This window comes from Felis catus, chromosome B4 (assembly GCF_018350175.1).
Source record: "Felis catus isolate Fca126 chromosome B4, F.catus_Fca126_mat1.0, whole genome shotgun sequence".
Lineage (NCBI taxonomy): Eukaryota > Metazoa > Chordata > Mammalia > Carnivora > Felidae > Felis > Felis catus.
Genome location: NC_058374.1, coordinates 141,924,138 through 141,951,238, shown reverse-complemented (window position 1 = coordinate 141,951,238; position 27,101 = coordinate 141,924,138). Strand labels below are relative to the sequence as shown.

At 53.5% G+C, this 27,101-nt stretch overlaps 4 protein-coding genes and 1 long non-coding RNA gene across 11 annotated transcripts in view; 3 read left to right on the top strand and 2 right to left on the bottom strand.

Moving 5' to 3' along the window:
• The window catches only part of MAPK8IP2 (mitogen-activated protein kinase 8 interacting protein 2), a 29,546-nt gene extending 27,360 nt beyond the window's left edge, over positions 1-2,186 (bottom strand). For 2 of the 3 annotated variants that reach the window (XM_045062580.1, XM_045062582.1), the window contains exon 1: positions 1,983-2,186. The gene's annotated coding sequence lies outside the window, so the exon portion shown is untranslated. Of the gene's footprint in view, positions 1-105; positions 321-1,982 lie in introns of all 3 variants that reach the window. The other variant, XM_045062581.1, reaches the window with a different exon arrangement.
• Positions 2,187-2,226: 40 nt separating this feature from the next.
• CHKB (choline kinase beta) lies at positions 2,227-5,649 on the top strand. Of its 2 annotated transcripts, XM_045062585.1 has the most exons (12): positions 2,234-2,592; positions 2,795-2,903; positions 3,134-3,247; positions 3,455-3,588; positions 3,876-3,971; positions 4,138-4,196; positions 4,283-4,364; positions 4,492-4,600; positions 4,739-4,842; positions 5,127-5,208; positions 5,361-5,465; positions 5,539-5,649. In XM_045062585.1, exons 1-11 carry the CDS (start codon positions 2,369-2,371, stop codon positions 5,433-5,435), a joined length of 1,188 nt encoding a protein of 395 aa, XP_044918520.1. In that variant the 5' UTR covers positions 2,234-2,368; the 3' UTR covers positions 5,436-5,465; positions 5,539-5,649. The 2 variants fall into 2 exon arrangements, with proteins under 2 accessions (XP_044918521.1, XP_044918520.1); XM_045062586.1 differs by lacking the exons at positions 3,876-3,971; positions 5,539-5,649 and having other exon boundaries at positions 2,227-2,592; positions 5,361-5,449.
• A 256-nt stretch (positions 5,650-5,905) lies between these two features.
• CPT1B (carnitine palmitoyltransferase 1B) lies at positions 5,906-14,196 on the top strand. 3 transcript variants are annotated; one of them, XM_003989427.6, is made up of 19 exons: positions 5,906-6,284; positions 6,705-6,864; positions 7,229-7,368; positions 7,666-7,843; positions 8,068-8,169; positions 8,355-8,492; positions 8,591-8,668; positions 9,456-9,563; positions 9,638-9,722; positions 10,252-10,447; positions 10,772-10,957; positions 11,044-11,149; positions 11,234-11,350; positions 11,715-11,879; positions 11,959-12,093; positions 12,193-12,345; positions 12,916-13,029; positions 13,621-13,713; positions 13,860-14,196. In XM_003989427.6, the coding sequence occupies exons 2-19, from the start codon at positions 6,724-6,726 to the stop codon at positions 13,941-13,943; spliced, it is 2,319 nt and encodes a 772-aa protein (XP_003989476.4). In that variant the 5' UTR covers positions 5,906-6,284; positions 6,705-6,723; the 3' UTR covers positions 13,944-14,196. The 3 variants fall into 3 exon arrangements, with proteins under 3 accessions (XP_003989476.4, XP_044918519.1, XP_019691336.3); XM_045062584.1 differs by having other exon boundaries at positions 5,906-6,534; XM_019835777.3 differs by lacking the exon at positions 5,906-6,284 and having other exon boundaries at positions 6,643-6,864.
• On the bottom strand, positions 13,004-18,952 carry LOC123386790. Its single transcript, XR_006601233.1, has 3 exons — positions 18,697-18,952; positions 17,603-17,731; positions 13,004-13,139 (listed from the first exon to the last, which is right to left on the bottom strand). It is a non-coding gene; the product is annotated as an uncharacterized LOC123386790 (long non-coding RNA).
• A 24-nt stretch (positions 18,953-18,976) lies between these two features.
• The window catches only part of SYCE3 (synaptonemal complex central element protein 3), a 43,746-nt gene continuing 35,621 nt past the window's right edge, over positions 18,977-27,101 (top strand). For both annotated transcript variants that reach the window (XM_003989426.6, XR_006601232.1), the window contains exon 1: positions 18,977-19,109. The gene's annotated coding sequence lies outside the window, so the exon portion shown is untranslated. The remainder of the gene's footprint in view (positions 19,110-27,101) is intronic.

The window sequence follows — 27,101 nt, the reverse complement described above, 5'->3', positions numbered from 1 at the left end:
AATTTACTCTTTACTACTGGAAATTGAAAAGAATGTTCACCAAATTGAGAATTGCATTACTAAGTGCCAGCGGTGCATGAATTGGTTCCAGTAAAAATATCTCACCTGACACAGCTGCTGTGATTGGGGATACTACTTGGCTAAGTTTGTGGTGGCTCACCACCATTTACTTGAATCCACCTGGATTCTGCGGGGGCCATTCAGGTGAACTTAAGATGTAACGGGCATCACCACTTTATGTCTTTGAGAGTGACAAATCTCTGCAGTCCCACCAGGAATGCAGCACGTTTCTGCTTTAGTATTGTGGTAGGGTCCCCTCCCTAAGGAAAGAAAAAAAACCTCAAGGCAACCTGGCTATACGGATACGTGACAACATCCGTTGTGATCTTGTAACATGAGACCACTTAATCAGACTACATGTTTGTGTGTTACCATATATGGGACACAAAGAGGTAAAAAAATATATATATTTTAAAAACTACACCACGAGGCATTCAGGGCTCAGTTCTTCGGGTACGAACCCAACTGAGCGGTGCCGGCAGGAATAAAGTTGCTTCCTGGAAAGAAAAGCCTCGGTGTCACGACTCTTCATGCAAGAATCTTGCTACAGTGTTCTAGAGGACGTGAGAGTCAGTGTGGGGGTAGCTTCAGGGGCTTCACTTTGCTCATCCTCCCACGATTCTGATTCCACAGGTCAGGGATCAATGTATAGGCTCTGCCCACTGCTAGGTATAATTATCCCAAGATGTACTGGGACCAAAAAAGTAACCACAGGACTTGGGTCAGGATTCCATTTATTATGTGGCTTCCATAGTGCCTACTCTAACCAGTGTTTCACGATGCTTCAGGTACCTTGGCACAAGTGTCTCAGATCCTGTATCTAACAGCTCTTGAAAGGTCTGGATAGTCCCTTTCCCAAAGTAAATTATTTGTTAAGTGGCTCTAGGTTCCTCTGCGGAAGGATTAGAGGACTTTTTTTTTTTTTTTTCATATGCTTTCAGTGGCATCACAGGATCCTTCCTTGAAGGACCAAGCCTCCCTTTCAACCAGTGGACTCCAGGTCTCAGAACTGGCTCAGATTTAAACCGAGTGAGGGATCCTGATTTCCACAGCAGCAACTGACATCTGCCTTCTGGTCACAAATCCTTTGTTTCTTTCTGGTTATTCAAATCAATTAACACTCTAGTCAGCTGCCTATCTATTTTATCCCAAAGAACACTATGGCCCAACATGCATGGCCACAGATCCCTAGGGTCAAGTCATTCTGGTTGCCACTCCAGTCTGCAGCAGAAGCAGAAATGCAGGAGGTTGTGTATTTTAGGTGGGACCCCACCAAGGTGGGGTGAGTCTGATCGGTCCTCAAACTGCCAAGGTGGGCCAAGGAGACGTTATACAGCACCAGGTGTTTGCTCCAAGGTGTGCCTTCTCCTGGATTTGATGTTCTAACTGGCCTAGGTCTGGAGGCAAGGGTAGTGGAGTCGGGCATGAAGACATTGGTTTCAAGCACCACGACAAGAGCTTCCTCTCAGAGGTGCGCTTCAACTTACAGGACAGCCTTAGCGGTGATTAGGGATGGAAGGCACCTGGAGTCATCAGAATTGCCCCAAGGGTCCCAAACTCTCATTCACTCAACAAATGTTTATTCGGCACCTACCACGTGCCCCACACTCTCTACTCCATGGAGGGGAGTCACACACACCGTCTCCCCCTCCAGGTGGGACCCACACTCAGGATCGGGCGCTCAGTGGCTGTCCTGCTTGCTCGACTTCCCCGGGGGAGGGGTTGGGGCGCAAACCTATCCAGCGAGTGGCCGCCGCCGCCTGCGCTGCCCCGTCCGCTCCCCGAGGCTGGCGAAGGCACATCTCCGTTCACCGGCACCTCCCTGGGTATACCTGCCCTTTAGCACCCGGCCCACCCCACTCCCGCCAGCGGAATAGCTCGCTCGCTGCCTGAGGACACACCGCCCCGCCCACGTGACCCACCTTCGCGACGCGCCACAGGGCAGCGCGACCAGCTGCTGAAGACACTTCTGGTCGGCCCACGTCGTTTCCTCGGCTCCGGCCGCAGGCCAAACCGCTGCCTGTCTTTTCAGCGGCCCCGCCCAGCGAGAGAGGTCATTGGTCTTCGCCCGGAGCAGGGGGGGGACGCTCCCTGAGCACGCAGGATTTGGCTTTCGGAATAGGTACGCGACCAGGGTCACGGAGAGAGCCGAGCGCCGCCGCAGAGAGCCGAAAAGAGCCGGAGAGACCCGAGTATGACCGGAGAAGAGCAGGCTAGCCGGAAGCAGACCCGAGCGTAGCCGGAAGGAGCCGAGTCTGCCCGAAGGGGGCTGAGCGCGACTGGACTTTGGGCTTGGCCCAGGCGCGCCATGGCTGCCGAGGGGACAGCTGTGGTCGGAGGCGGGGCTGTTGGCGGCAGCCTGGCCAAGGACGGCTTGCTGCAGTCTCAGTGCCTGGACGCGGCCCCGAACCGGCGGCGCAGCTCGTCGCTATCGCGTGACGCCGAGCGCCGAGCCTACCAGTGCTGCCGGGAGTACTTGGGCGGGGCCTGGCGCCGAGTGCGGCCCGAACAGCTGAGGGTTGACCCTGTGAGGTGGGAGGTCAGGGGTCGAGCTCGGGCCCTCAGGACACCGCGTTTCGGCGGCCTAGCGCGCGCGCGGGGGCGGGGACGGGGGCGGGGCCGGCCTGGCCCGGGGCGGACGCGGGGGAAGCCCGGCGGGAGGGAGGAGGGGGGTGGGGGTCCGGGACCGGGGCGGCCGACCGCCGGCTGAGCGCACCCCGGTGTGGGTCTGCAGCGGAGGCCTCAGTAACCTGCTTTTCCGCTGCTCGCTGCCGGACCACCTGCCCAGCGTCGGCAAGGAGCCCCGCGAGGTGCTGCTGCGACTGTACGGGGCCATCCTGCAGGTGAGGAGGGAGTGTGGGCCGCAGCGGCCAGTGGCATTAGGACCTCCCAGCAAGCGTGGCGGGGGGGGGGGGGGGGGGGCTAAGCAGCTTGTAAATTACCGTAGCCACGCCGGGCTCTGGAGCCTGCGGGCTGTAGAGCGGGAAGTGAAGCGGTGATGGTGATGGGAGGGGAAAGCAGACCCTCCGGTGTTAGCACCGCTCTGCCCCCTTTGTTGTCCGTCTTCCTTCAGGGCGTGGATTCCTTGGTCCTTGAAAGTGTGATGTTCGCCATCCTGGCGGAGCGGTCGCTGGGGCCCCAGCTCTATGGAGTCTTTCCAGAGGGCCGGCTGGAACAGTACATCCCAGTATGAGCCCAGCCCGGCCCTGACCTCCCTGAGGCACCTCCTTCCCCCCAGCCCCTGTTCCCCTTTCCAGTGCGTGCCTTCACACCCCTTACCCCAGGTAGGGCATTTTCCCCAAGACCCTGACTTCCCCCCCCCCCAACCCATTCCCCTACCCCTTCCCCCTCCTGCCCCAGCCCCCTCACCACCCTGATAGGTTCCTGGGTGCAGAGCCGGCCACTGAAAACGTGTGAGCTTCGAGAGCCGGTGTTGTCAGCAGAAATCGCCACGAAGATGGCCCGGTTCCATGGCATGGAGATGCCGTTCACTAAGGAGCCCCACTGGCTGTTTGGGACCATGGAACGGTGAGTCAGGAGCCTCCTCGGGGCTCCTGCACACCTGGTCTGAACCCTACCGCTGGCAGGTACTACCCTGGGCTGCAACTGAATGTGTCCATGACTGTCCAGTCCTCCATCTGAGCGGATTACACATCCCAGTGTCGTCTAGTATGGTCTCTCCCAGAACAGGCTTCCAAATAATGCAGACAAGTCAGAAAAGTCCATCAGACAAATCATACAGTGACAGGAAAAAGGTAGATAGGAGAGAGGTAGGCAGGGATCACAGCGAGCATATCTTATTCTTTGGGCTTCAGGTACCTAAAGCAGATCCAGGACCTGCCCCACACTGGCCTCCCACAGATGAACCTGCTGGAGATGTACAGCCTGAAGGATGAGATGGGTAACCTCAGGTGAGGGAAGGCAGGGCAGAACAGAATAGCACAGGAGGCAGTTCCAGGTACCGAATGGGGTCCTTCCCAGGATTTACTGAGGACTGGGTCAGGGCCTGGCCCACGAGGGTGACTCACCCTCCTCTGGCCACTCCTACTCAGGACCCATGCCCCTGTTTCCCTGCAGGAAATTGCTAGACTCTACCCCATCACCAGTGGTCTTCTGTCACAATGACATCCAGGAAGGTAGGAGAAAGCATCTGAGTCTCCTAACCTAAGGTGAGGGGGGCCAGAGGACCCTGGAGTGACCAGAACTGCACCCTTTCTCCCAGGGAACATCTTGTTGCTCTCAGAGCCAGAAAACACCGACAGACTGATGCTGGTCGACTTTGAGTACAGTAGTTACAACTACAGGTGAGGGTTAAGAGAATGGTCTCCATGGGTCTGCTTCCAAGCACTGTAGAAAACAGACTAGGCCTTCCTCTCTGCATCCCAGCCACCCAGGGTATTTGGGGACTGAGTGTCTACCTTATTCCCCCAGGGGCTTTGACATTGGGAACCATTTTTGTGAGTGGGTTTATGATTATACTCACGACGAGTGGCCTTTCTACAAAGCACAGCCTGCAGACTACCCCACCCGGGGGCAGCAGGTATGTGGACCAGAGGCTGGGGAGCGGGACCTGGCCTATGAGGGACGGGGAAGGTGATGTCTGAAAAGAATATCAAGAAAGGATGTTCGCTGGGAAATGCTCCAGTCTCATTTCCTGACTCTTGTCTGTTGATCTCAGCTCCATTTTATTCGCCATTACCTAGCAGAGGTCAAGAAAGGTGAGACCATCTCCCAAGAGGAGCAGAGGAAACTGGAAGAAGATTTGCTGGTAGAGGCTAATCGGTGAGGAAGGATGGGTGGGGGCGGGGGTAGAGCAGGGTGCAGAGGAAAGGGGGCTGAGGAAGGAGGCAGGCAGGCCGACTCACAGGATTGCAGGTAAGGTGCCAGTGCCTGGTGGGGGCAGAGAGTGCAGATGAGGGTGATGGAGAGTGGTGACAGTCAGGACAGGGCTGGGGTTAGGGCAGTGGGGGAGAAGTTGGAGCTCTGGGGCCTGACCAACCTCGGGGATAGGATCCAGGTAATACCAAGTATGCTCTGAACCCCTCTGTTTCTCCTGCCCCCCTTAGGTATGCTCTGGCATCCCATTTCTTTTGGGGTCTCTGGTCTATCCTCCAGGCATCTATGTCCACCATAGAATTTGGTTACCTGGTGAGTAACCCAGGTGGGCAGGTTAGGTGTGACGGGAGGTGGGGTGCATCAGGGGCCATGTGCTCTCCAGGAAGTCTGTGGGCAGACTTGGTGGGGGCTGGGTGTGCCTGACCCACCCTTCTCACAAGTCTGTGGGGTGGGTTCTCCCCCAGGAGTACGCCCAGTCTCGGTTCCAGTTCTACTTCCAGCAGAAGGGACAGCTGAGCAGCTTCCAACCCTCATCCTGACTCTCCACAGCCCCCAACCGCCAGATTTCTCCTGGAGTCTCCAGGGCAGGACCTTGGAGGGAGGGGCAAAGGGTGGGGAGGGGCTCTGGGAACTGGGCTGAGCCCTGGAGTGAGATTGGGGTTGAGGAGGCTGACCTCTCCCCACAGCGGGAAGACGGTGGGAGGGAACCCCTGGGCTGTGCACCTTAAGACAATAAACAAGCTTCTTCCTTCACACCCTGTCCTAGCTCTGCAGCACAAAGTACCAACCAAGGAATGCACACAGGGTGACAAAGTGACCGTGGCTCTGAACCTCACCTTCCCTTTCTGAAAAGCATGGCTGTTTGGTGCTCTGGGCTTGAGAGTCGTTAAGGGTCCACTCTGCCAAATGGAGCCCCTGGCCCTCTCTCTCCCTGGCTCCAGCTTAGAAGTGATGCACACTAGAGAGACTGGGGTGGGGGACTGGGGAGCAATGGGGGTACAAAGAGGGCCCTGGGGTGGGGCTGCCCAACCCTGAGCACTGGAGAGCAGGGGACAGGCAGCACAGCTGACACATGGATGACCTTTTCCCTACATTCAGCTATTTTTAGCTCTAATGCTGCCATCCTCACGTGAGACCCTTTAGGCCCCCCCAGGTTCCCAGACCTCAGCAATCTCGGCTTGCAGAAACCGGGACCGCCCCCACTCCTGATTCCCACCACAGAGGGAAGGGGATTCTGGTTGCCGCCCCACATCTGTTTTCTCAACCCAAATTTGGGAGTGGGTGTCAGGTTCCCGGTGAGGGCGGGGCGGGGATGGCCAGGCCTGAAGGACGCGGGGACACGGGCCAGAGCTACTCGCCCCACACGCTGACAGGAGCGAACCCAACCCGTGAGTGGAGTGGGGGGCAACACAGGGCCACCGGTCCGGCTCAGAGTCCCAGACCGGAGCAGGGGACCAGGACGGCGCCGGGGTCCCTCCCAGGCGGGGCTGGGAGTGCCCAGACCCGGCCTTGCTCCAGACCAACTCTGCGTCTCGCCCCCACCCCGAGGCGGCCATTCTGCAGATTTTACGGCTCGACCCCTGCACCACCGTGACGGACCCTGCCCAGAACGCGGGCGCGAGGGTTCCGCGGCAGTTGGTCAGGCTGCGGGGCCGTGCGAAGCGGAAGGGCGGGGGACGGCCGCCAGCGCGGTGCGGGCGGGGGGCGCGGCCCGGCCGGGGGCGGAGGGAGGGGGCCTCCGCGCAGAGGGCGGCCGGGGGCGGGGTCAGCCTGAGTCCGCCCGCGCACCCTCCTGCCCCCCCTCCCAGGTGACGACCAACCTCCAGGATGGCGGAAGCGCACCAGGCCGTGGCCTTCCAGTTCACGGTGACCCCAGATGGGGTCGACTTCCGGCTCAGTCGGGAGGCCCTGAAACACGTCTACCTGTCTGGGATCAACTCCTGGAAGAAACGCCTGATTCGCATCAAGGTGGGCGCAGGTGGTTCTGGCTTCTTCCAGCAAGTGCAGAATAGAGTCCTCCCGGAGACAGAGGCCAGGTGTCAGCTGCTGCCCCTTTGTTAAGATCCTCCACCCCCACCTTGGCTGGCAGTACTGCTGGGTGACAGGCTCTAGCAGTGCAGAAACCAGAGCGGCGCTCAAGGTGTGGCGGGGAGATGGGCATACAAGGAGTGGCAGAGGGACACAGTGAGTAATGGGGTGCTGCAGGTGTGAGAGTGTGGAGAAGGGGAAGACCAGACATGAGGGAGGAAGAAGAACACAACAGGTGAGAGACCCGGGACCCCACAGGTGCCTGCTCACTCCTGCTGTAAGTGTGCTTGTTTCTGCCCCACAGAATGGTATCCTTAGGGGTGTGTACCCTGGCAGCCCCACCAGCTGGCTGGTCGTCGTCATGGCAACCGTGGGTTCTTCCTACTGCAAAGTGGACATCTCCATGGGACTCATCTGCTGTATCCAGAGATGGCTCCCTGAGGGGTGAGAAGCAGGGCTATGAGAGAGGGCCGGGCAGGCTCTAAGGCCAGGGTTCCTGAGCTGGGCAGATGCAGGACAGTAGCCATTGGAGGTCCTAGGGCAGCCCTCCCTGGGGGCTGCCATCACCAGAGTCCCACATTCATAAGTTTGTACGTTATGCATTCAGACACGAGTGTGCCCAGGAATGTTATTCTTCAGCACCTCCCCCAAGATGGTTTGTACCATCAAAACTTCAGAGTCAGAATTTCCCCAAGGCTGGCCTCAAGTGGACCCCCTGCAGCCCTCTCCCTTCTCTGACAGATGTGGCCCCTACCGGACCCCACAGACCCGGGCACTTCTCAGCATGGCTGTCTTCTCCACGGGGGTCTGGATGATGGGCATCTTCTTCTTCCGCCAAACCCTGAAAATGCTTCTTTCCTACCATGGCTGGATGTTTGAGATGCACGGCCAGACCAGCCACTTCACCAAAGTCTGGGCTGTGAGCAGAAGCCAGGGGAGGGGTTCAGGCATCTGGTTTGAGACCCTGGGGGCCTCATTTGGGGTTCTAACTTGGAGGGGAGAGGCAGACAGGGTACTGGTGCCTGGTGCATAGGTTTGTCCTGGTTCTGAGGGTCGGGGGCCCAAGTCCTCAAGTGTTTGCTAGTTTGTTTCCATTATTTCCCCTGGTTCTCACCAGAAACACTCTGTGCTCTGTACGCCCAGTTCTGTGTCCGCCTTCTGTCCAGCCGGCGGCCCATGCTCTACAGCTTCCAGACATCCCTGCCCAAGCTTCCTGTGCCCAGTGTGCCAGCCACAATTCACCGGGTGAGGGCCTGAGTCAGACATCCCGATGTGCAGGCTAGGCTGGACCCAGAGGACTTCTGCAAACATAAGGAACTGTCCCCTGCAAAGAGCGCGGTTTAGAGCAATGGGGCCTGGTTGGAAGAGGGTCGGGACAGAGGTGGTTGTTGCTGTTTGGCCCCCACACTGACAATAACTTGGCTGGACAGTACCTGGAGTCTGTGCGGCCCTTGCTGGATGATGAGGAATATTACCGAATGGAGACGCTGGCCAAAGAATTCCAGGACAAGACTGCTCCCAGGCTGCAGAAGTACCTGGTCCTCAAGTCATGGTGGGCAACTAACTATGTGAGTCCCCTCCTGGGCTTACCCTCACCTCCGCTTGTGTCAGGGGGATCTGTCCCCTGCCCTCTGCCCCAGCCCTCACTGCTCCCTCCCTCCCGCAGGTGAGTGACTGGTGGGAAGAGTACGTGTATCTGCGCAGCAGGGCCCCCCTCGTGGTGAACAGCAACTACTATGTCATGGTGCGAGAGAATTCGGGGACAGGGAAGATGGGGGAGGTCCTGGAGGAACAGTCAGGAAGCAGCTTCAGGGCCGCAGAGATACCGAGGATCTAGAGAATTGGGTAGCCACACAGCCTGACGCTGTCAGTCTCAGAGTCCCCAGGCTCCATCACTTCCTGCCTTGGTTCCCTTGCTGGCCTCCCAGCCGCATGTTCCCAGCTCTCCTAACACCATCCCCAGGGAATCTCCTTCATCTTGCCTCCCTTTTGTGTCACCATGTGGACCCAGAGCAGCTTCTCTGAGAGCTCAGGAGGCCACTGTTGGTCTCTAACCCTCCCACGGCCAGCCGCCCACCCCCAGCACATGCTTGTGCGCAGCCACCAGGGTCCCCCCACCGCCCAGCCACAGGTCCATGCAGCATGCCTCTCTCTCCTCTCCCACTGTCCAAAACACACTGTGAACCCTGTGCTGAATTCCCCTCCTCCACAAAACTGTCCTCCTCACAGCTTGTATATAGCTTGTCCACACCAGAGGCTTTAAACTGTTTTTTAGTGGTGGGAACTTCTTTTTCAATGCAAAATAAACAAAATACGAACAAAAATAGATTATGGAAAAGCAGATCAAAGATTCAGGCTGGGCAGAGGGGTTACGTGATCAGTTACGCATTTCATCTCTGGCAGCGCACCCCGACCAAATGGGCAGGATGGACCGGGGGAAGGGGTCAAGACACCCTGTTCTTAGGCAGGGAGACCCAGGTGACCTGTGCACATTTGTCACACCACCTGCAAGCTCTGTCCTCTCTCTGTAGGACTTTGTGCTCATCAAGAACACAGACATACAGGCAGCCCGCCTGGGAAACATCGTCCACGCTATGATCATGTATCGCCGTAAACTGGACCGTGAAGAGATCAAGCCTGTGAGTTGTGTTGGGTTGAGGGCATGACAGGGAAAGGAGGCCTGAGTCTGAGCCATGCTGGGCCTTCCTCCCAGGTGATGGCACTGGGCATCGTGCCCATGTGCTCCTACCAGATGGAGAGGATGTTCAACACCACCCGGATCCCAGGCAAGGAGACAGGTACTGGCCACAACCAGGAGCCCGTGGTGGGACCATCCAGACGGAGTTCCCTCCCGCCCAGCTCTGGGCCTGCCATGGCTGGTCACCCTACCACCTGCTCATCCATCACCAAGCATCCTGGGTGTCTCAGGGTCATGTAATTGTGACCCTACTATTCACAGGCACGATGCTAGTGCTGGGACCCTGCGGGCCCAAAACAGAGCCCCTCTTGTCCTGTCCTGAGGAAGGAGCAGCAGGGGGGGCGGAGCTTTCCGTGAGCCCTTCATGGAGCCTGTAGGACCAGAAGGCTGCTCGCAGACCCTGGGGCAGTGTGTGGGCTTCCTGCCCTGTGAAGTGCTTCACAGGGTGTTGGCCTTAAACAAGAGGTGTGGAGGCCACCAGCATAGGGCCTGGTTCAGTGCAGGCCCCCTGCACCCCAGCCCCCCCCCCGGGGAAGGAAAGCCCAGCTGGTAGCCTACAGAGCAGGTGGAGTGGGAACAAGGCACGCCATGCCACACTGCCTCAGCCTTCCTGCCCGCTTCTGCTGCAGACCTGCTGCAGCACCTCTCCGACAGCAGGCACGTGGCCGTCTACCACAAGGGCCGCTTCTTCAAGGTGTGGCTCTACGAGGGCTCGCACCTGCTCAAGCCTTGTGACCTGGAGATGCAGTTCCAGAGGATCCTGGATGACCCCTCCCCACCTCAGCCTGGGGAGGAGAAGCTGGCAGCCCTCACTGCGGGGGGAAGGTATCAGGGCCCCACGAGGGGAGGGGCTTGGCCGCCCTGGAACTTGGGGCCAGAGGCGTGACTGAGGGAGGGAAGTGCTGGCACGGCATCCTCTGTCCACAGCAGGACCCTCTGTGGCGAGGGGCACTGCTGGTCAGTGGCTGTAACCCACTGCATCTCCAGCCACATCCAGCTCGGTGATGGCCAGGTGGGAGTGTGTGGAGGACAAGGACACCTTCCAGGAGAGGCTGGTACCCCCAGCTCTGGGCCCTGCTGGGTCCTGGGAGGTGCCCTTCTCTGCCACCCACAGCGTCTCCAGCTCTCACCCTGCCCTTATGCCCCCAGAGTGGAGTGGGCACAGGCACGCCAGGCTTTCTTCAGCTCCGGCAAGAACAAGACTGCTCTAGACGCCATCGAGCGCGCTGCTTTCTTTGTGGCCCTGGACGAGGAGTCTCCCCACTACGACCCTGAAGATGAGGCCAGCCTCAGCCTCTATGGCAAGGCCCTACTTCACGGCAACTGCTACAACAGGTGCGGCACCCCAACCCCGGTGCAGGCCCCCCGCCTCTCCGTCCATCTCCGTGTGCCCCGCTCATCGCCTGCCTCCTTTCCTGCAGGTGGTTCGACAAGTCTTTTACTATCATCGCCTTCAAGAATGGCCAGCTGGGACTCAACACGGAACACGCGTGGGCAGACGCCCCTATCATAGGGCACCTCTGGGAGGTAACGGGCCCTGACAGGCATCCTGTAGGGCAGGCTGGGTGCGGGACACGTGGGTGGTCTCTCAGCCTGACCTTCTCCCTGCAGTTTGTCCTGGGCACTGACACCTTCCACCTGGGCTACACGGAGACTGGGCACTGCCTGGGCAAACCGAACCGCATGCTTGCAGCTCCCCAGCGGCTGCAGTGGGACATTCCCAAGCAGGTGTGCCGTCTGCGAAGGAACAGGGACGGGCTTGTGAGAGTGACAAGTATGACAAGTACCTGGGATGCTCTCGGGGGAGGGACAGGAGCTTCTCAGAGTCCATTTGGTGGTTAGAGAAAGATGTGAGGTGCGAGAGTCATCCGTGGATCACCTGTTAGTGCCTCCCTCTTCCCACAAAGCCCTACCTGACCTCTGGTGGCTGCTGCCCCCAGGTTGCCCTTTGTGTCTGAAGACGGAGAAGGTGCACCGAGACCTGCCCAGCCCTGCTTTTCGTCTATCACCTAAACTTCGGGCCTCCCAGATGTGCCCCTGGAGTCCTGCTTAGAGAGCTCTGCCCCCAGCTGACCCTTCCATGTCTTGGCAGTGCCAGGCGGTCATCGAGAGCTCCTACCGGGTGGCCACAGCGCTGGCAGACGACGTGGAGCTGTACTGCTTCCAGTTCTTGCCATTTGGCAAAGGCCTCATCAAGAAGTGTCGGACCAGCCCTGACGCCTTTGTGCAGATTGCCCTGCAGCTGGCCCACTTCCGGGTAGGAGCCCCGCAGGGCCGCTGAGGGGGCAGGGTGGCACCAGACTCACCTGCCAGATTCACCCCTCTCTGCTCCTCAGGACAGGGGCAAGTTCTGCCTGACCTATGAAGCTTCCATGACTAGAATGTTCCGAGAGGGACGGACCGAGACTGTACGTTCCTGTACCAGCGAGTCCACAGCCTTTGTTCAGGCTATGGTGAAGGGGTCCCACGTGGTGAGCCTCCCCGACCAGCCACACTGTGAGGTGACCCCTCTACCTTCTGCCCACCTTGGGGTCAAGGCTACTCTTCACCGCTCCACTTCTGCTCCCCAGAAAGCAGACCTCCAAGATCTCTTCCGGAAAGCTTCCAAGAAACACCAGAATATGTACCGCCTGGCCATGACAGGGGCTGGGATAGACAGGCACCTCTTCTGCCTTTACGTGGTCTCCAAGTACCTGGGGGTCAGCTCCCCTTTCCTGGCTGAGGTCAGCATTGTTGGTGGGTGTGTCCTCTGTCCCCATGCCCTCTCCTGGGGGGGCTTGGCCTGTTTTCTTTCTGGCCAGCTCCCCAGAAGCTGCCCTCGAGGGCTGGGGCCGGCTTTCCCACTCTACAGCCCATCCAGGCTTGTGGTCCTGGCTCTGAGTGGGAACCTCCCCTCACGGAGCTGGTGTTCTCATGAGAGTGTCAGGTGGTGACAGCACTTGTGAGGGAAGCGTAGAGCCTGCAGTATCAGGGTGGGCAGAATACCCAGGCAGAGGAACCTCCGGTGCCCAGACACTGAGGCAGGGGTGTGGGTGCGCAAGGAACAGCAGGAGGGGAGGGAGCAGAACCAAGGAAGGGATAGGCTGGTAGGAGAGGAGGCCCAGGGGACAGTTAGGTCACATGGGGCTTTGAGGGTTTTGTGCAGATGCTGACATGGCTGAGAACAGACGGGCAGGGCGGGAGAGGGGCAGCGTCACTCGTACTGGTGCTGAGGCACCACCTGTCAGCAGGTGCATGCTCGGTGCATGGCGCTCCGTGCATGGTGTCTCACTGCTGGGGCCCCCTTGTTGCAGGTGCTCTCAGAACCCTGGCGCCTCTCCACCAGCCAGATCGCTCAATTCCAGATCCGTATGTTTGACCCAGAGCAGTACCCGAATCACTTGGGCGCCGGTGGTGGCTTTGGCCCTGTAAGTGCCCTTGAAAGGGGACGATGAGCAGGACTGGGCCCCAGGGGTTTCAGTGGAGAGTGCAGTCTTGAAGTCAGACCAGAGGTGGGAGCATGGCCCCGGGGCTTGCCCTGCATGGAAACAGCATGAGTAGCTATGGGCCTGACCTGAAGACAGAAGACAGAAGACGGGTGCCTGGGGCCCACCCAGGCCAACACTCCTCAATACTCCCAGCTGCAGCATGACCACACCCAGGGCTGGTTTCCTCCTCTGAAGTGTGTGCTTCCCAGAGACAGCCCACGCCTCCCACTGAGAAGTTCAAGGGGGCTAGTTTGTCCCCCCCCCCCCCCCCCCCGGAGAGAAGCGGTGATATTGAGCCTCCTGAAAGAAACACAAGGTCCTGGGTTCCTGGTAGTGTCTGGAGCTGCATCGGGCAGAGCCCCTTGGTTTTCACGCTTTCTCCTGGGGGTGTTCCTGACCTCAGGAAAAACGCAGCATCTGGGGTGGGGCCCCTTCCTGGGAATATTGTGGGGAGAACAAGCATGAAGTCAGCTTGGCTTTCAGATCCACAAAGTTTGCTTTACTTGTTCTTTACTCTCGTGCTGCCCTCAGGTGGCAGATGACGGCTATGGGGTTTCCTACATGATTGCGGGCGAAAACACCATCTTCTTCCACATCTCCAGCAAGTTTTCAAGCTCAGAGACAGTGAGTCTCCCCGGTTCCTGCACAGGCCTGAGGAGGGGATGCCACCTGGGGCCCTGTCTGGGCAGGGTGGGGGAAGAGTCCTCAGTTTTAGGGGCAGAGGGACAGGGGTTCACCTGAAGGTTGGTCTGAGCTCTTGGCTCCCACAGAATGCCCAGCGCTTTGGGAACCACATCCGCCAGGCTCTGCTGGACATCGCTGATCTTTTCCAAGTTCCCAAGGCTGACAGCTGAGAGCTGGAGAAATGCCAGCTGCCCTTTCATCCCCCACGTTGTGGAGGGAGGGGCCTGTGGTCGGCTCACAGGCACAGGGTGGCCTTGCACAGGTATCCAGGCTCCAAGGACAGCTCTGGCAGCCGACACTTTCCAGGCAGATAGATGCTGCTGGCTGAGGGCCCAGGTGGTGGAGGTGGGGTTGGAGCAGGGAGGGGATTTTGATTTTCTTTTTCTTGCTAGATACTAATAAAGATAAGGCTGTGTAATTTTCTCTTAGCTCTCAGGTACCTTTGTTTTGCTGGGGACTATGAGGCCCTCCCCTGCCCAAGTCCAGACCAGAGAAGTGGCAGGGTGGGGAGCTGGGGCTGGGAGACTGAGAGGCATATGACCTACTTTGAAATGCGTGTCTGTCCTGAGGTCACCGCTGTCCACACTCACATGTGCACTTGGAATAAATTCTCGCTTTAGAACCTTCACCTGGTCCCTGGGGCCACTTCTGCTTGCCAGCCAGAGAGTGGGGCCCACCTGCCTCCTCCATGAATAGTCATGCCCTCTGCACCCCTGCACAGCCCTGTGGAGGCCCTTGGCCTCCTCCTGGCCAAAGGGAGGGGCTGTAACCTCAGGCCCGAGGTCAAGGTGCCAAGTGGCCATGTCTGTGAGACGGCACACACTATAATCTGGAGCAACACATGCTCCTCCCCTCAGGTTGGCTTTTACATTAAATTAACATCAGGAGTAAACAAAAAATAATTTGTTTGGAAAGTGTAAGTAGACAGCACTATCACTGCATGCTAGAATGAATCTGGATCTCAGCCCTATGCTTGGCGCTAAGAACCCAGAAATGAAGGGGCGCCTGGGAGGCTCAGTTGGTTAAGCATCCAACTTTGGCTCAGGTCATGACCTCATGGTTCGTGGGTTCGAGCCCCACATCGGGCTCTGTGCTGACGGCTCAGAGCCTGGAGCCTGCTTTGGATTTTGTGTCTCCCTCTCTCTGCCCCTCCCCTGCTCATGCTCTGTCTCTGTCTCAAAAAAAAAAAAAAAAAAAAACCCAGAAATGAATTAGACATAATCCTGGGCCTTCTCTCATGAAGCTCTGTTTGTCGAGCTCTGTGCTGGGGGTTCAGTGGTGAACAAGGCACCGACCTATGTGGAATTCACTATTAGGTGAGACAGGCATGGATCAGGGGACGGAGTGGCTGGCAGGGAAACCAGGAGGCTTTTGGAATAATTCATTTAGTAAGTACTTATTGAGTGCTACTGTGGGCTAGGCACTGGGATACAGCTGTGAATAAAACTGGCCAAAACAGTCCCTCCCTCTGGGGCTTAGAGTCTAGTGGGGAGGCAGGCATTAACGAAGAAGAATGAGTAAATTATATAGTAAGTCAGATAGTAATAAGTGCTAAGGAGAAAAGTAAGGGGAGGGAGCGCCGACGGGTGGGTGGCAATTTCAGATGGGGTTGCACAGGCAGGCCTTCCGGAACGGGGCCACTGGACTCAGACCTGAAGGAAACGAGCATGCAAGGGCAGCAGATACCTGGCAGAGTGGACAGCAAGAGCCAAAGCTTCAAGGTGGAAGCATTGCCTGCTGCAATGCAGGAACAGTACTGGACGGTCTGTGGCTGGCACACAATTAGTGGGGGGGCGGAGCCGGGGGGGGGGACAGGTGGACTGTGCCAGACTCTGGTTTCCCTGAATGATGGGGGAGACATTGAGGTTTGAGCAGAGGGTGATATAACCTGCCCTAAATTTTAATGGGATCATCATGGCCAACCTAAATGACATTAGAACCAATGGTGGGGGGCGGGGGGTTGTGCACCTGACTCGACTCAGTTGAGCATCTGACTCTTGATTTCAACTCAGATCATGATCTCATGGTTCATGGGTTCGAGCCACATGTCAGGTTCTGTGCTGACAGTGTGGAGTCAGCTTGGGATTCCCTCTCTCTCTGTCCCTCCCATACTCATGCTCTGTCTTTCAAAATAAATAAATATGGGTGCCTGGGTGGCTCAGTCAGTTAAGCATTTAACTATTGGTTTCAGCTCAGGTCATGATCTCATGGTTTGTGAGTTTGAGCCCCACATCGGGCTCCTTGCTGACACTGTGGAGACTGCTTGGGATTCTCTCTCTCTCTCTCTCTCTCTCTCTCTCTCTCTCTCTCTCTGTCTCTCTCCCTCCCTCCCTCCCTCTCTCTCTGCCCCTCTCCCCGCCTCTCTCAAAAATAAATAAATAAATTCAATAAATAAACTTTTTTTTTTAATTCTTAAAAAAAAATAACAAAGTAGGGGCTGGTAAGGACAGAAAGGAGACCTGTCATTACTGCTCTTGGTGGGGGGGTGGGGGGGCGGGGTTGGGAGAAATGGCAGGACTTAGACTAAAGAAGGGAGTCTCAGGAAACTGAGAATGTTGAAGGTCTGAAAAACCTGATAGGGAGGCACCAAAGATATTCATATTTTCTGCTTTGGGTGATTGGGATATTGGATGAGAATTTTAAATGTTGAGTTTGATGTGCCTATAGGGAGTATTCGTGAAAATGTCTCAGACTCTTCAAAATATAACTTGAAAGCTAAGGAGATGTAGGCTCCTGAGAACAACTTTGAAGATCATTAAAACCCTAAGAGCACATGAGAGGATTCCCATGGCAGAGACTCCTAACCTCCTTTGAGTCTCAGTGAGAAGCTTATAAAACTAAATCTAAGCTCACAAAATGCTACGTTCCATTTCAGAGCTTTCTTGGTCTTCCAAAAATATCTTCACAGACCTCTGCCACTCTGGGTGTCTGTGTAACCTACCTTGGGTAGGTGTCTGGGTTTTGGCAGGTGTCTGGGCTCATCAGTTCACCCAGCTCTAGGAGATCAGTAAGCAGGGTCTCCAAAAAGCTGGCTTTTAATTAATGTTGAAATCCAAAGTTTTTTTTTTTTATCTGATTTGTTCTTGGTTAAAATAAGTAAGAGGAGAAACCATAGTGCTAAACCAAGATATAAACCTCTGGTGACAACCCATCAAACCTGAACAAGCTACTTGTCTCTCATAGGTTTACAGATCTGCACTAGTAAAGGCTAGCAGCCATAACAGATAAATCCTGACATCTTCATGGTTTAACCCAAGGGAAATTTAGTTCTTGTTCAGTTGGCTGAGATGGAGACTCAGCTCCATACCATTATTCAAAGGCATGCTGACAGAAGCCCTGCCTTCCTCAAGTAGGTCCCAAGTTGCCTTGGACATCAACATCCAGCAGGTACATGGGGAAGAGAGAGAAAGTCTCACTCGTGGGAAGCTTTTACGGATCTGGCCTGCTAATGATACAGGGCACTTACTGCCACATTCACTGGCCAGGGCTCATAATGCAAGGGAGGCTGGAAAATACAGTCTGGCTATATGACAAGGATATAAAGAAAACATTTGGTGAACAGTTAGCTGGTTTTGGATGCACAGGGGCATGGGAAGACCAGACTGACATCTCTGGGCTTACCGAGAACCCATCCTTCTTGGCCTGAGCTCTGCAGGGTTCTTCAGATAGCCCACCTCATCCACTAGGCAGGGTACCCAAGGCCCTCACATTCCAGCCCAAATGATCTTCTGCCTCAACTCAAGAATGCTGAGCCCCAACCAGACTCTCCATTCCCTAAATGAAGAAGGCTTTTTCACATCCTTGCCTTTGCCTTTGATAGAACTTTTACCTGAAATCCTGTGTTGTTCTCATCTTGGTAAACTCCTACTCTTTCCTGAAGCTGTCTTCATCACCCATCAGAGTTATTGCTGATTAGTATTTTTCTGAGATGCTGTAACAGGAATCAGCTCTGGGAAGTCTAAGCAAAGGTGGAAGGAATAAAAGTATGCAGGGTAGCTCACAGGTGGGAAGGGACAGCAAGGGAACCAGGTTCAGAAGGGGCAGGAACCTGCCAGCTTGGGGAGGGGGTATGGCCTCAATAGATGGGCAAATACTCTGTGCCCAGAACTGTCTGGCTCAGTTATAGCTCTGTTTCCTATTCTGCAACCAGTCCACTAAAAATCAGAATCCTTGAAAGAAAATTCAGTGGGTCCCAGGTTTATCTGGAATCTCAAAGTGTTCAAAACTGGTTAACAGCCTTCCAAATCAGCTTCTCCCCCACTGCCCCCCAACTCAGCCAGTGATCACCCTCCAGACAGCCACCAACCCATTCCTTCTTTCTTCTTCACTTCCCACATTACCAAGCCCTGTCAAGTCTATCTTCTAAAAGGCTTCTACTCTGTGTACTTCCCTCCACCCCGTCCACATCTCCAACATCATTCACCCACACAGCAACAGTCTGTTTCATCTCTCCCTCCAGCAGCCAGAGAGACCTCTTCACCATGTCACTCCTCTGCCTCCCACCCTTCCGAAGTGCCCTCTAAGTAAAGACTGAGCTCCTTAGACTGGCTTGTTGCGATGTGAGCAATCTCTCCGGCCTCCTCGGGACCACAGCTTAACGTGCAGACCCACAGCTTAACGTGCAGAACCGTGAGCGGTTCTCTTGCCTGTCCTGACTTGGGGCTATGTGCTTCCACCGCCTGGAGGCCAGTGATGCCTGGCAGGCCTGGACTGGAGCCAGAGCTCACACTCTCCCCAGTTGCATGTACTTCTTCTGTTTCCTGCTCTGTAAGCAACAATGTCCGCCAGCACTGTAGTTGTCAAGACTGAATATATGTGGGCGTCGAACTAATTGAACCAATATTTACTAGCACCTGCTGTGCCAAGTGCTGTGCTGAACACTGGGGGCACAGTGGTCAAGCAGACAGGGCCCTGAGTGCATACCTTACACTCATGAACCACAGAGAGGAACACAACGATCACGACCACCAGTGGACCCTCGCTGCAATTCTGCTCTCCCGAGATCTCAGCCAATCCTCAGTCTGGGAACTCGGCCCATCTGCAACCCAGAGCCCCACGTGCGAGACCAGCCGGAGACGACTCCGCCCCTTCCGCTCTACAGAGTAGCCAATGAGACCTGGAGGCTGACACTTGGGACCAGCCAGAAGTGGGCGCATTCACGTGTTTGTGACCCCGCCCCTTCCGCTCAGGGAGACTGGCCAATGAGGGCGAGAAGCCACTTCTGGGGGCGGATCTGGTAACGGAAAGGGGCGGGGTGCCTTTCCGAGCTTGGACCTCGTGCCCCAGGCTGCGTAGGTGGACGGCGGATCCTGACGCGAGCGCAGGCCGTGCGGGAGGTGAGCCACGCCCTCGCTGCGCGCCCTGACCGCAGCGTCCCCACTCCTTATCACGACGTAACCCGTGACCTCGCCCCAGTCTCCTCGCCCTCACACCCCCACCCTTCACGTGTCTTCTCCCCTCACAAACGCCCACCCCTCACGTGTCTCCTCCCCCCAACCCCCCACCCCCACGTGTCCCCTCACCCTGCACCCCCCCCTCACCTCAGTCTCCTCCCCCCACCCCCCACGTGTCTCCTCCCCCCACACACACCCCACCCCCAGGGGTCTCCTCACCTCGCACCTCCCTCACAGTCTTCTCACCCCGACCCCCCCACCTCTGCCCCCCACGTGTCTCCTCCCCCGAAGCCCCACCCCCCACGTGTCTCCTCACCTGGCACCTCCCTCACCCCCCCCCGTCTCCTCACCCCGATCCCCCACGTGTCTCCTCACTCCGCACCCCCCACCCCAGTCTCGTCGCCCCCCCCGCCCCCCGCCTCCTGCAGACACCACACACTGCACATCCCAGACCCCGCCCCTTCCCGCACAACCCGACCCTCTCACCTGTTGCCGCCACAGCTGGAGCACCTGCGCTCGCTAGACCGCGCTCTCCGGTTCCTGACGTCCGCTCACCGGGAGCGGCCCCAGGGCCTCTCGCCCCGTCGCTCCGGGACTCCCACCGCGCGCGCGCCCCTCGCCCTCACACAGCCTCAGTGACCCCAGCGCCCCTCTGGTCTCAGCCGAGGGGGGCCCAGACTCCAGCGGACTCTTCGGACTCCAGGCCCTGGAGTTCTGCACGCCTGTGCGCTCTGCGGCGCCCGGGACCCCTGCGACCCCGAGCCTTTCACGCCCCGAGTGATCCCCAACCCTCCTGCGCTCCCCCCCACTCCCCCGCTCGCCCAACCCCCTTAGTCTCCTGTTCCCCGCCTTCCCTTGGCTTTGGCACCGGTCTGGCCCTCCGTTCCGCCCCGCGCTTGCTCACCCCCTTTCCCCGTCTAGCCATCCCTCCCCTGAGACCCAGCATCACCCTGGCCACAGCCCCCAGCCCCAGGCCACCTGGGCCTCGACCTCATGTCCCCACTGGGCCTCCGCTGGCTCCCCACGCATCCTCTTAGTCCTAAGTCCGCTGCCTTACGTGCGTCCTCACCCTGCCCGTCCACCCCACGCGTTTCAAAATCCCCGGCCAGCCACGTCCATCCCCTCTCTCTGTGCCACCCCGGAGTCCTGCGCGTGCTGTGCAGCCGTGTGGCCTCAGCCCGCCACCCCTGCTTCTCCGCGGCACGTCTGGGTCCTGTAGGGGGCACACAGCTTTAACCCGTATTATTCTCCTCAAACCGAGAATGCCCGTTAGGAGAAGAACCTTTTCATTGCCATTTGCGGGCGAGCTAGAGACCTCAGCTGAGCCTGGGCCACTGGACCCTTAGCCTGCCTTACCCTTCCCTTCCCTTCTCAGGGTCATGTGACCACTTTCCTACCGGAAACCAGTCCCTGCGCCATCAGTTACCCTTTCTCCGCATTCTTCGGCCTTTTCCGTTCAACTAGCTCTTTCCACACAGGCAGGTTTCTGCCTTTGTGAATTGAAAAACAGAAAACGTTCCCTCTGTCACCTTCTTACTCTCTCCTATTTCTCCTGTCTCCATGAAATCTGCATGTGCTATCTCTTTTGTCTAATGCTTCATTAATTGTTTATTCGTGGAAATCTTGTTGTTACTGTTACTCACATAGGCCTGACACCCCAATAAGATGTCCTAAATTCGTTTGGTCCTTTTGTAATATTTGACATTGGTGTAACATCTCCCAACGTAAAACAAAAGACACCTGTGACTGCACATTACATTCCAGCTACTGGCCCTTTCTCTGCTTCTCTTTGAACCAGAACACGCAAGTTTCTACTTCTCTTCTTACCCTCTCTGTAAACACATTGCAATCAGGCTTTTGTCCATGCCACCTCATGAAAACAACTTCTGTCAAGATTGCCAGTGACCTTCAGATTGTCAAATCCATGGTCACTTTTTATTCCTTATGGTACTTTTTTTTTATGTTTATTTATTTTGAGAGAGAGAGAGAGAGAGAGAGAGAGCATGTGTGAGCCGGAGAGGGAGAGAGGAAGAGAGAGAGAGAGAATGCCAAGCAGGCTCCATTCATACTCTCTGCACAGAGCCGTGGGGCTCAATCCCACCAACGGTGAGATCATGATCTGAGCCGAAATCGGGAGTCAGATGCTTAATCCACTGAACCACCCAAGTGCCCCTGCTTATGAGGGGCACTTTATATGAGACACAATGGATCACTCTTTGTTTACTTTCTTTGCTGGTTTTTCTTCTACCTTTGCTGGTCCTCTTCTTCCCAAATTCTAGATAGTGAAGAGGTCAGACCTCTCTTCCATCTACTCTCACTTCCTAGGAGATCTCAACTAGTCCCATGGCTTTAAGTGTCATCTGTACCCCAGTGACTCTCAAATAAGGATGTTCAACCAGACTTTTCACCACACTCCAGATTTATATTTCTACTTGGATGCCAGGACATACTGTTGGCTCAATGTTTACAACACATTTAGAATCCAGTCACTTCTCACTATTTCCACTATTTTTTTTTTTTTTTAGAGAGCACGTGCATGTGCACACACGTGAGCGGGGGGAAGGGGTAGAAGGAGAGGGTGAAAGGAATCTTAAGCAGGCTCCACACCCAGCACGGAGTTCTGTCTTGGGACCATGACATCACGACCTGAGCCAAAGTCAAGAGTCAGAGGGTTAACTGCAACTGAGCCATCCAAGCAACCCTCGCTACTCCCACTTCTAGCACTCTGGTCCAGGCCTTGTCATCCCTTACCTGGAGTTTTGCCGCAGTTTCCTCTCTGCCCTGCCATCTCCGCCGTTGCAGCCAGAGTGATCCTTTTCAATCAGAATTCAAATCCTATCACCTCTGTCGAATTTTTCTAACGTCTCCTCATACGACTCAGAATAAAAGCCAAAGTCTTATATAAACTGCAAGGTCCTCTCCAGTCTTTCAGCCTCATCTAACAGCCTGCCCTCCTTCACGCCACTCCAGCATTTCTAACCTTCTTGATCTCCTTCACCCACACCCAAGCACACGTACCCTCAAGGCTTTTTCTTTCCTGTTCCCTCTGCACAGTACTCCTCCCCAAGATAGCCACAGGACTCCTGTGCTCACTTTCTTGAGGCTATTTGAAGATTCACCTCAGAGCAGATTTCCATAGTGGTGCCTCCCACTCCCGTTATTTTTTAGCCTACCTTACTTTGCCTTATTTTCTTCATGGTGCTTAGTTCCACCTGACATTTTATATGTTTATGTATTCATTTACATATATATTTTATAGATTTATATATGATGTATTTATACACATAAATTATGTATTTATGTATCTGTCTCCCTTGACCAGAATGTAAACTCCACAAGGGCAAGGCTTATTGTCTTTTGTTTGCTAATATACCCCTAGCACCTAAAACAGTTCCTGACATTTAATAAATATTTGTTGACTAAATGAATTAATTGGCCAGTCCCTCCTCTCTTCTGTGGTCTCGACTACACACTCCCCAGTTCTCTACATTTCTGACTGTTTATCAGTGCCTTTTATGGGCTTGTTTCCAACTGCTCTTAAGAGCTGGTTTTTAAGGACTTTTCCAAGTCCATTTTCCCTTCTCCTTTTATACATTCACCATGAATGATTTTATCTTTTCCCATAATTTAAACTACCATCAAACATTTATTTTCAGTTTACCCTCTCTCTTGGGCTCCAATCCTGTATTTCAGCTTTGTTAAATAACTTTACCTGGGTACACCATAGGCACCACACACTCAAGCTGCCCCAAATTGAACTCCTATAGCCTCTTCATTCCATTCCTCTACCCCCAGTCTTTCTCCCCCTTTGTTCCATCTGTCAAGCTCAAAACTACCCACTGTATTGTCTGAGGCAGTTGTGAGAAAATGTAATGCTAATGAGCTCCATCTCTAGAATCAGGACTGGGTTTGAATCCAGGCCTACTACTATTTAGCTGTGTGTCTTTGGATAGACCCTTCCACAGTCCTCTGTTTCCTTATCTGTACAACAGGGAGAATCCTAGCACTTAATTTTGTCACGTTGTTGTGAAATCAGTCAAGGTTTGTTGAGAATTTACGCAGTTCCTGGCACATATTAATAATGCATGAAATAAATGTTATCTTTTATATTATTAGATTCACATCTCTTTCTCACCTAATTATAGTAAAATGTTTTCTGAGCAACTACTCTGTGTGTACCTCGTGTTACACATACAGTCACACCTACTATTTAATTTGTTAATTTGGGTGCCTACTCTATCCATAGCTATGTACATCTTCACAATAACCTACAAAGGAGCTATCATTTCCATTTTACAGAAGGGGAAACTAAGACTTAAACTTTCCAGTGTCTCACAGTCAGTAAATGGCAGAGCCTGGATTCTAGTCCAGGGTTTCGGGGTACACAGAAGTTTTTCTTTAGTTGCTTACTATATTTCATTGGTTGTGTTCACTCACGTTTTTATCAAGAATTTATTGCATACCAGTAGTATAATGTGTGAGCATGCAGACTGCAGCCAGATTGTCAGGATGCAATTCTCAGATCTGTGTCTTTGCTGTCTGACCTTGGGCAGTTTAGTTAATTTCTCTGAGCCTTGTTTTCCTCATCTGTGAGTTGGAATAATAATAGTACTTACCTTATATGGTTTTGATAAAGATGCAAATGCTTACAACAATATCTGGCTAGAAGGAGGTGTAGAAGTTGTGGGAACATAAGAGAGGTGAAACCTTCAGGGTTGGCTGATTAGAAATGTAAGGAGAGATTTCTAGAAGTGGCCCTTGAACTAAGTCTTTAAAAACAGAGAGAGTGAGGCAAGGGTATTTCAGGCAGTAGCATAATATATATAAACACATAGAGGCAAGAGAGAACATGGTGTTCTCAGAGTCCTCAATGACATGGCTATAAAGGCTATTTAAATGAGCAGGATTTGGGGGCGCCTGGGTGGCGCAGTCGGTTAAGCGTCCGACTTCAGCCAGGTCACGATCTCGCGGTCCGGGAGTTCGAGCCCCGCGTCAGGCTCTGGGCTGAGGGCTCAGAGCCTGGAGCCTGTTTCCGATTCTGTGTCTCCCTCTCTCTCTGCCCCTCCCCCGTTCATGCTCTGTCTCTCTCTGTCCCAAAAATAAATAAACGTTGAAAAAAAATTTTTTTAATAAATAAATAAATAAATAAATAAGCAGGATTTGGTTTGAAACTGAGCAAGGACATTTGGACGAATGGCTATTGCTCTTCAGAGAATCTTGCGGTACAACAGGTCTCTTTTTACCAGACTTATTTCTTTGTTGGCATGACTATGTACCTATTTATTTATTTACTTTAATGTTTACTTTTTTGAGAGAGAGAGAATCTGTGTGTGTGCATGGCGGGGAGGGGCAGAGAGAGGGAAACGGAGAATCCAAAGCACTCCGCTAAGAGTGGAGAGCCCAATGCAGGGCTTGAACTCACAAACCTGTGAGATCATGACTTGAGCCAAAATAAGACATTTAATTGACTGAGCCACCCAGGTGCCCCATACCTATTTATTTTTTAATCTCCTATTTCTGTAGTGGTTGGCATATGGTAGACACCCCAATTTACAAAACCTTTGATATGACTGAAGCTTAGGGTATATGTGAGGACATGGCTAGATATTGATAAATATGAGCTGTGGTGCCTTTAAAGGCATTATTTAGACAGAGGAAAGAGTATTTGAATGTTTGATTTTAAAAATTAATATTTTATTAAAGTTACTAATATTAAAAATCCATCTTGAGCATTTAAGTTTAGTTTATAAATGTTATTCTAAATCAGATTATTAGATTACTTATCCTCAATAAGATTATCTCATTCTAAAGGTTTTTTTTAATGTTTATTTATTTTTGAGAGAGCACAAGTCGGGGAAGGGGCAGAGAGAGGGGGACAGAAGATCCAAAGCGGGCTGTGTGCTGACAGGCTGACAGAAGCAACGGATGTGGGGTTGGAACTCATTAACCACGAGATCATGACCTGAGCTGAAGTCAGACGCTCAGCCCCTCAGCCAACTAAGCCACCCAGGTGCCCTCATTCTAAACTTTTAATCTTGTTGTAGGCTAGCAAATTTAATAATTATTTAAATAACATTATTGTTATGTTTTCTATTTATAAATTTAAACTCATTTAATTATAAACTTAATATATTTCATTTCTTTAAGTATCTCAATTGTCTTAATAAGAAAACTTCCCACTTTTTTTTTTAATGTTTATTTTTGAGAGAGAGAGAGAGCATGAGAGGGGGAGGAGAAGAGAGAGAGGGAGACACAGAATCCGAAGCAGGCTCCAGGCTCCGAGCTGTCAGCACAGAGCCTGATGCAGGGCTCAAACTCATGAACCGTGAGATCATGACCTGAGCCAAAGTCGGACGCTTAACTGACTGAGCCACCCAGGCTCCCCAAAACCTTCCCACTCTCTTAAATAATTCTTATAAATATTGGGGCGCCTGGGTGGCTCAGTCGGTTGAGCGGCCGGCTTCGGCTCAGGTCATGATCTCGCGGTCCGTGAGTTTAAGCCCCGTGTCGGGCTCTGTGCTGACAGCTCAGAACCTGGAGCCTGTTTCAGATTCTGTGTCTCCGTCTCTCTGACCCCCCCCCTTCATGCTCTGTCTCTCTCTCTCTCAAAAATAAATAAACGTTGAAAAAAATTAAAAAATAAAATAAAATAAATATCATAAGTCAAACTAATAAATATAATGAACCTCAGATTCCCTAAAAATGTCCTAAATCTCTTTATAAACTTAGTAAAAGATTTTGACTTAAAATTATAAGCCATAATCAATTTCACATTTTAAGCTAGAATGACAAAGTTGACCTGTTACTCTAATAAGCCAAATTCTCTTAAACATAGAAATGCATAAAATACCAAATACTCGCAGTAATTCTAGCTTTTTATGGTCTTGAACACGTCCTATCTTTGTTCCTTACCTTCTCAACATTGTAAGTTATTCACTCACTAAGGAAGCATCTATTTTATCCCATGCAATTTTTAAAGTTCCCTTCTCTTGTACTTTTCAGAGTTGTCTTCTCAGTTTCCTGAGACGTCATATGATCAGAGGACACTGGCTGGGGTCCAGGGATTCTCTGAGAGTCTGGACTTTACTTAAGACTCCGACAGGTTCTCCTTCTACCTCTCTGGCCCCTCTTCTTCAGTTGCTTTGGCTAGATTCTTCACATCTCCCCAAACTTGATGATGGACTTCTCTCCCTTGATCTCACCCATTGTCATGTCTTTAAATAACATCTATATGGTGATGACTCCCAAGTTTCTATCTTTAGCCTACTCTCTCTGAATTCCTTTATCCAGTTGCCTACTCATCATACCCACTCAGATGCCTCATAGGCATCTTAATATGTTCAAAACTGAGTTCTTTCTTCTCCCCACACAACCCAGTGTCTTCCAGTTTCCCCCCATCTCAGTTAATGGTATCTCCATTTCTGGTTACCCTGTCAAAAATTTTAGTGTCTTCCCTGACTCCACACTGACTCATCAGCAAATCCTGTTGGCCCTGCCCTCAAAATATACCCTGAACTATTCTATTCTCCTTCATACTACTTACATCATTCCTATGTTGATTCAAGCTATTATCTCTTACCTGCATTATTCCAGTGGCCTCCTAGTCGCCCTGCTTCTGCCCATGTCCAGACAAGCTACTCTCAATCCAGTGATTTATTAACACATAAATCAGATTATCATCCTCCCAGCTCCCGTCTCACTCAAAGAAAAAGCCAGAGTCTTTTTGGTGGACTACAAGGCCCACCATAATTCTGCACCCCGCAATTTTGACATCATCTTCTACTGCTCTCCCCTTCACTCTCTCTGTACCAACTATATTGCCTTTGCTGCTCTTCCTTCAGCTCATCCAGCTGACTCCTAGCTCAGGGCCTTTGTTCTTACTCTCTTCTCTGCCTGGGATGCACTTTTCCCAGATATCTGCATGGCTCATTCTCT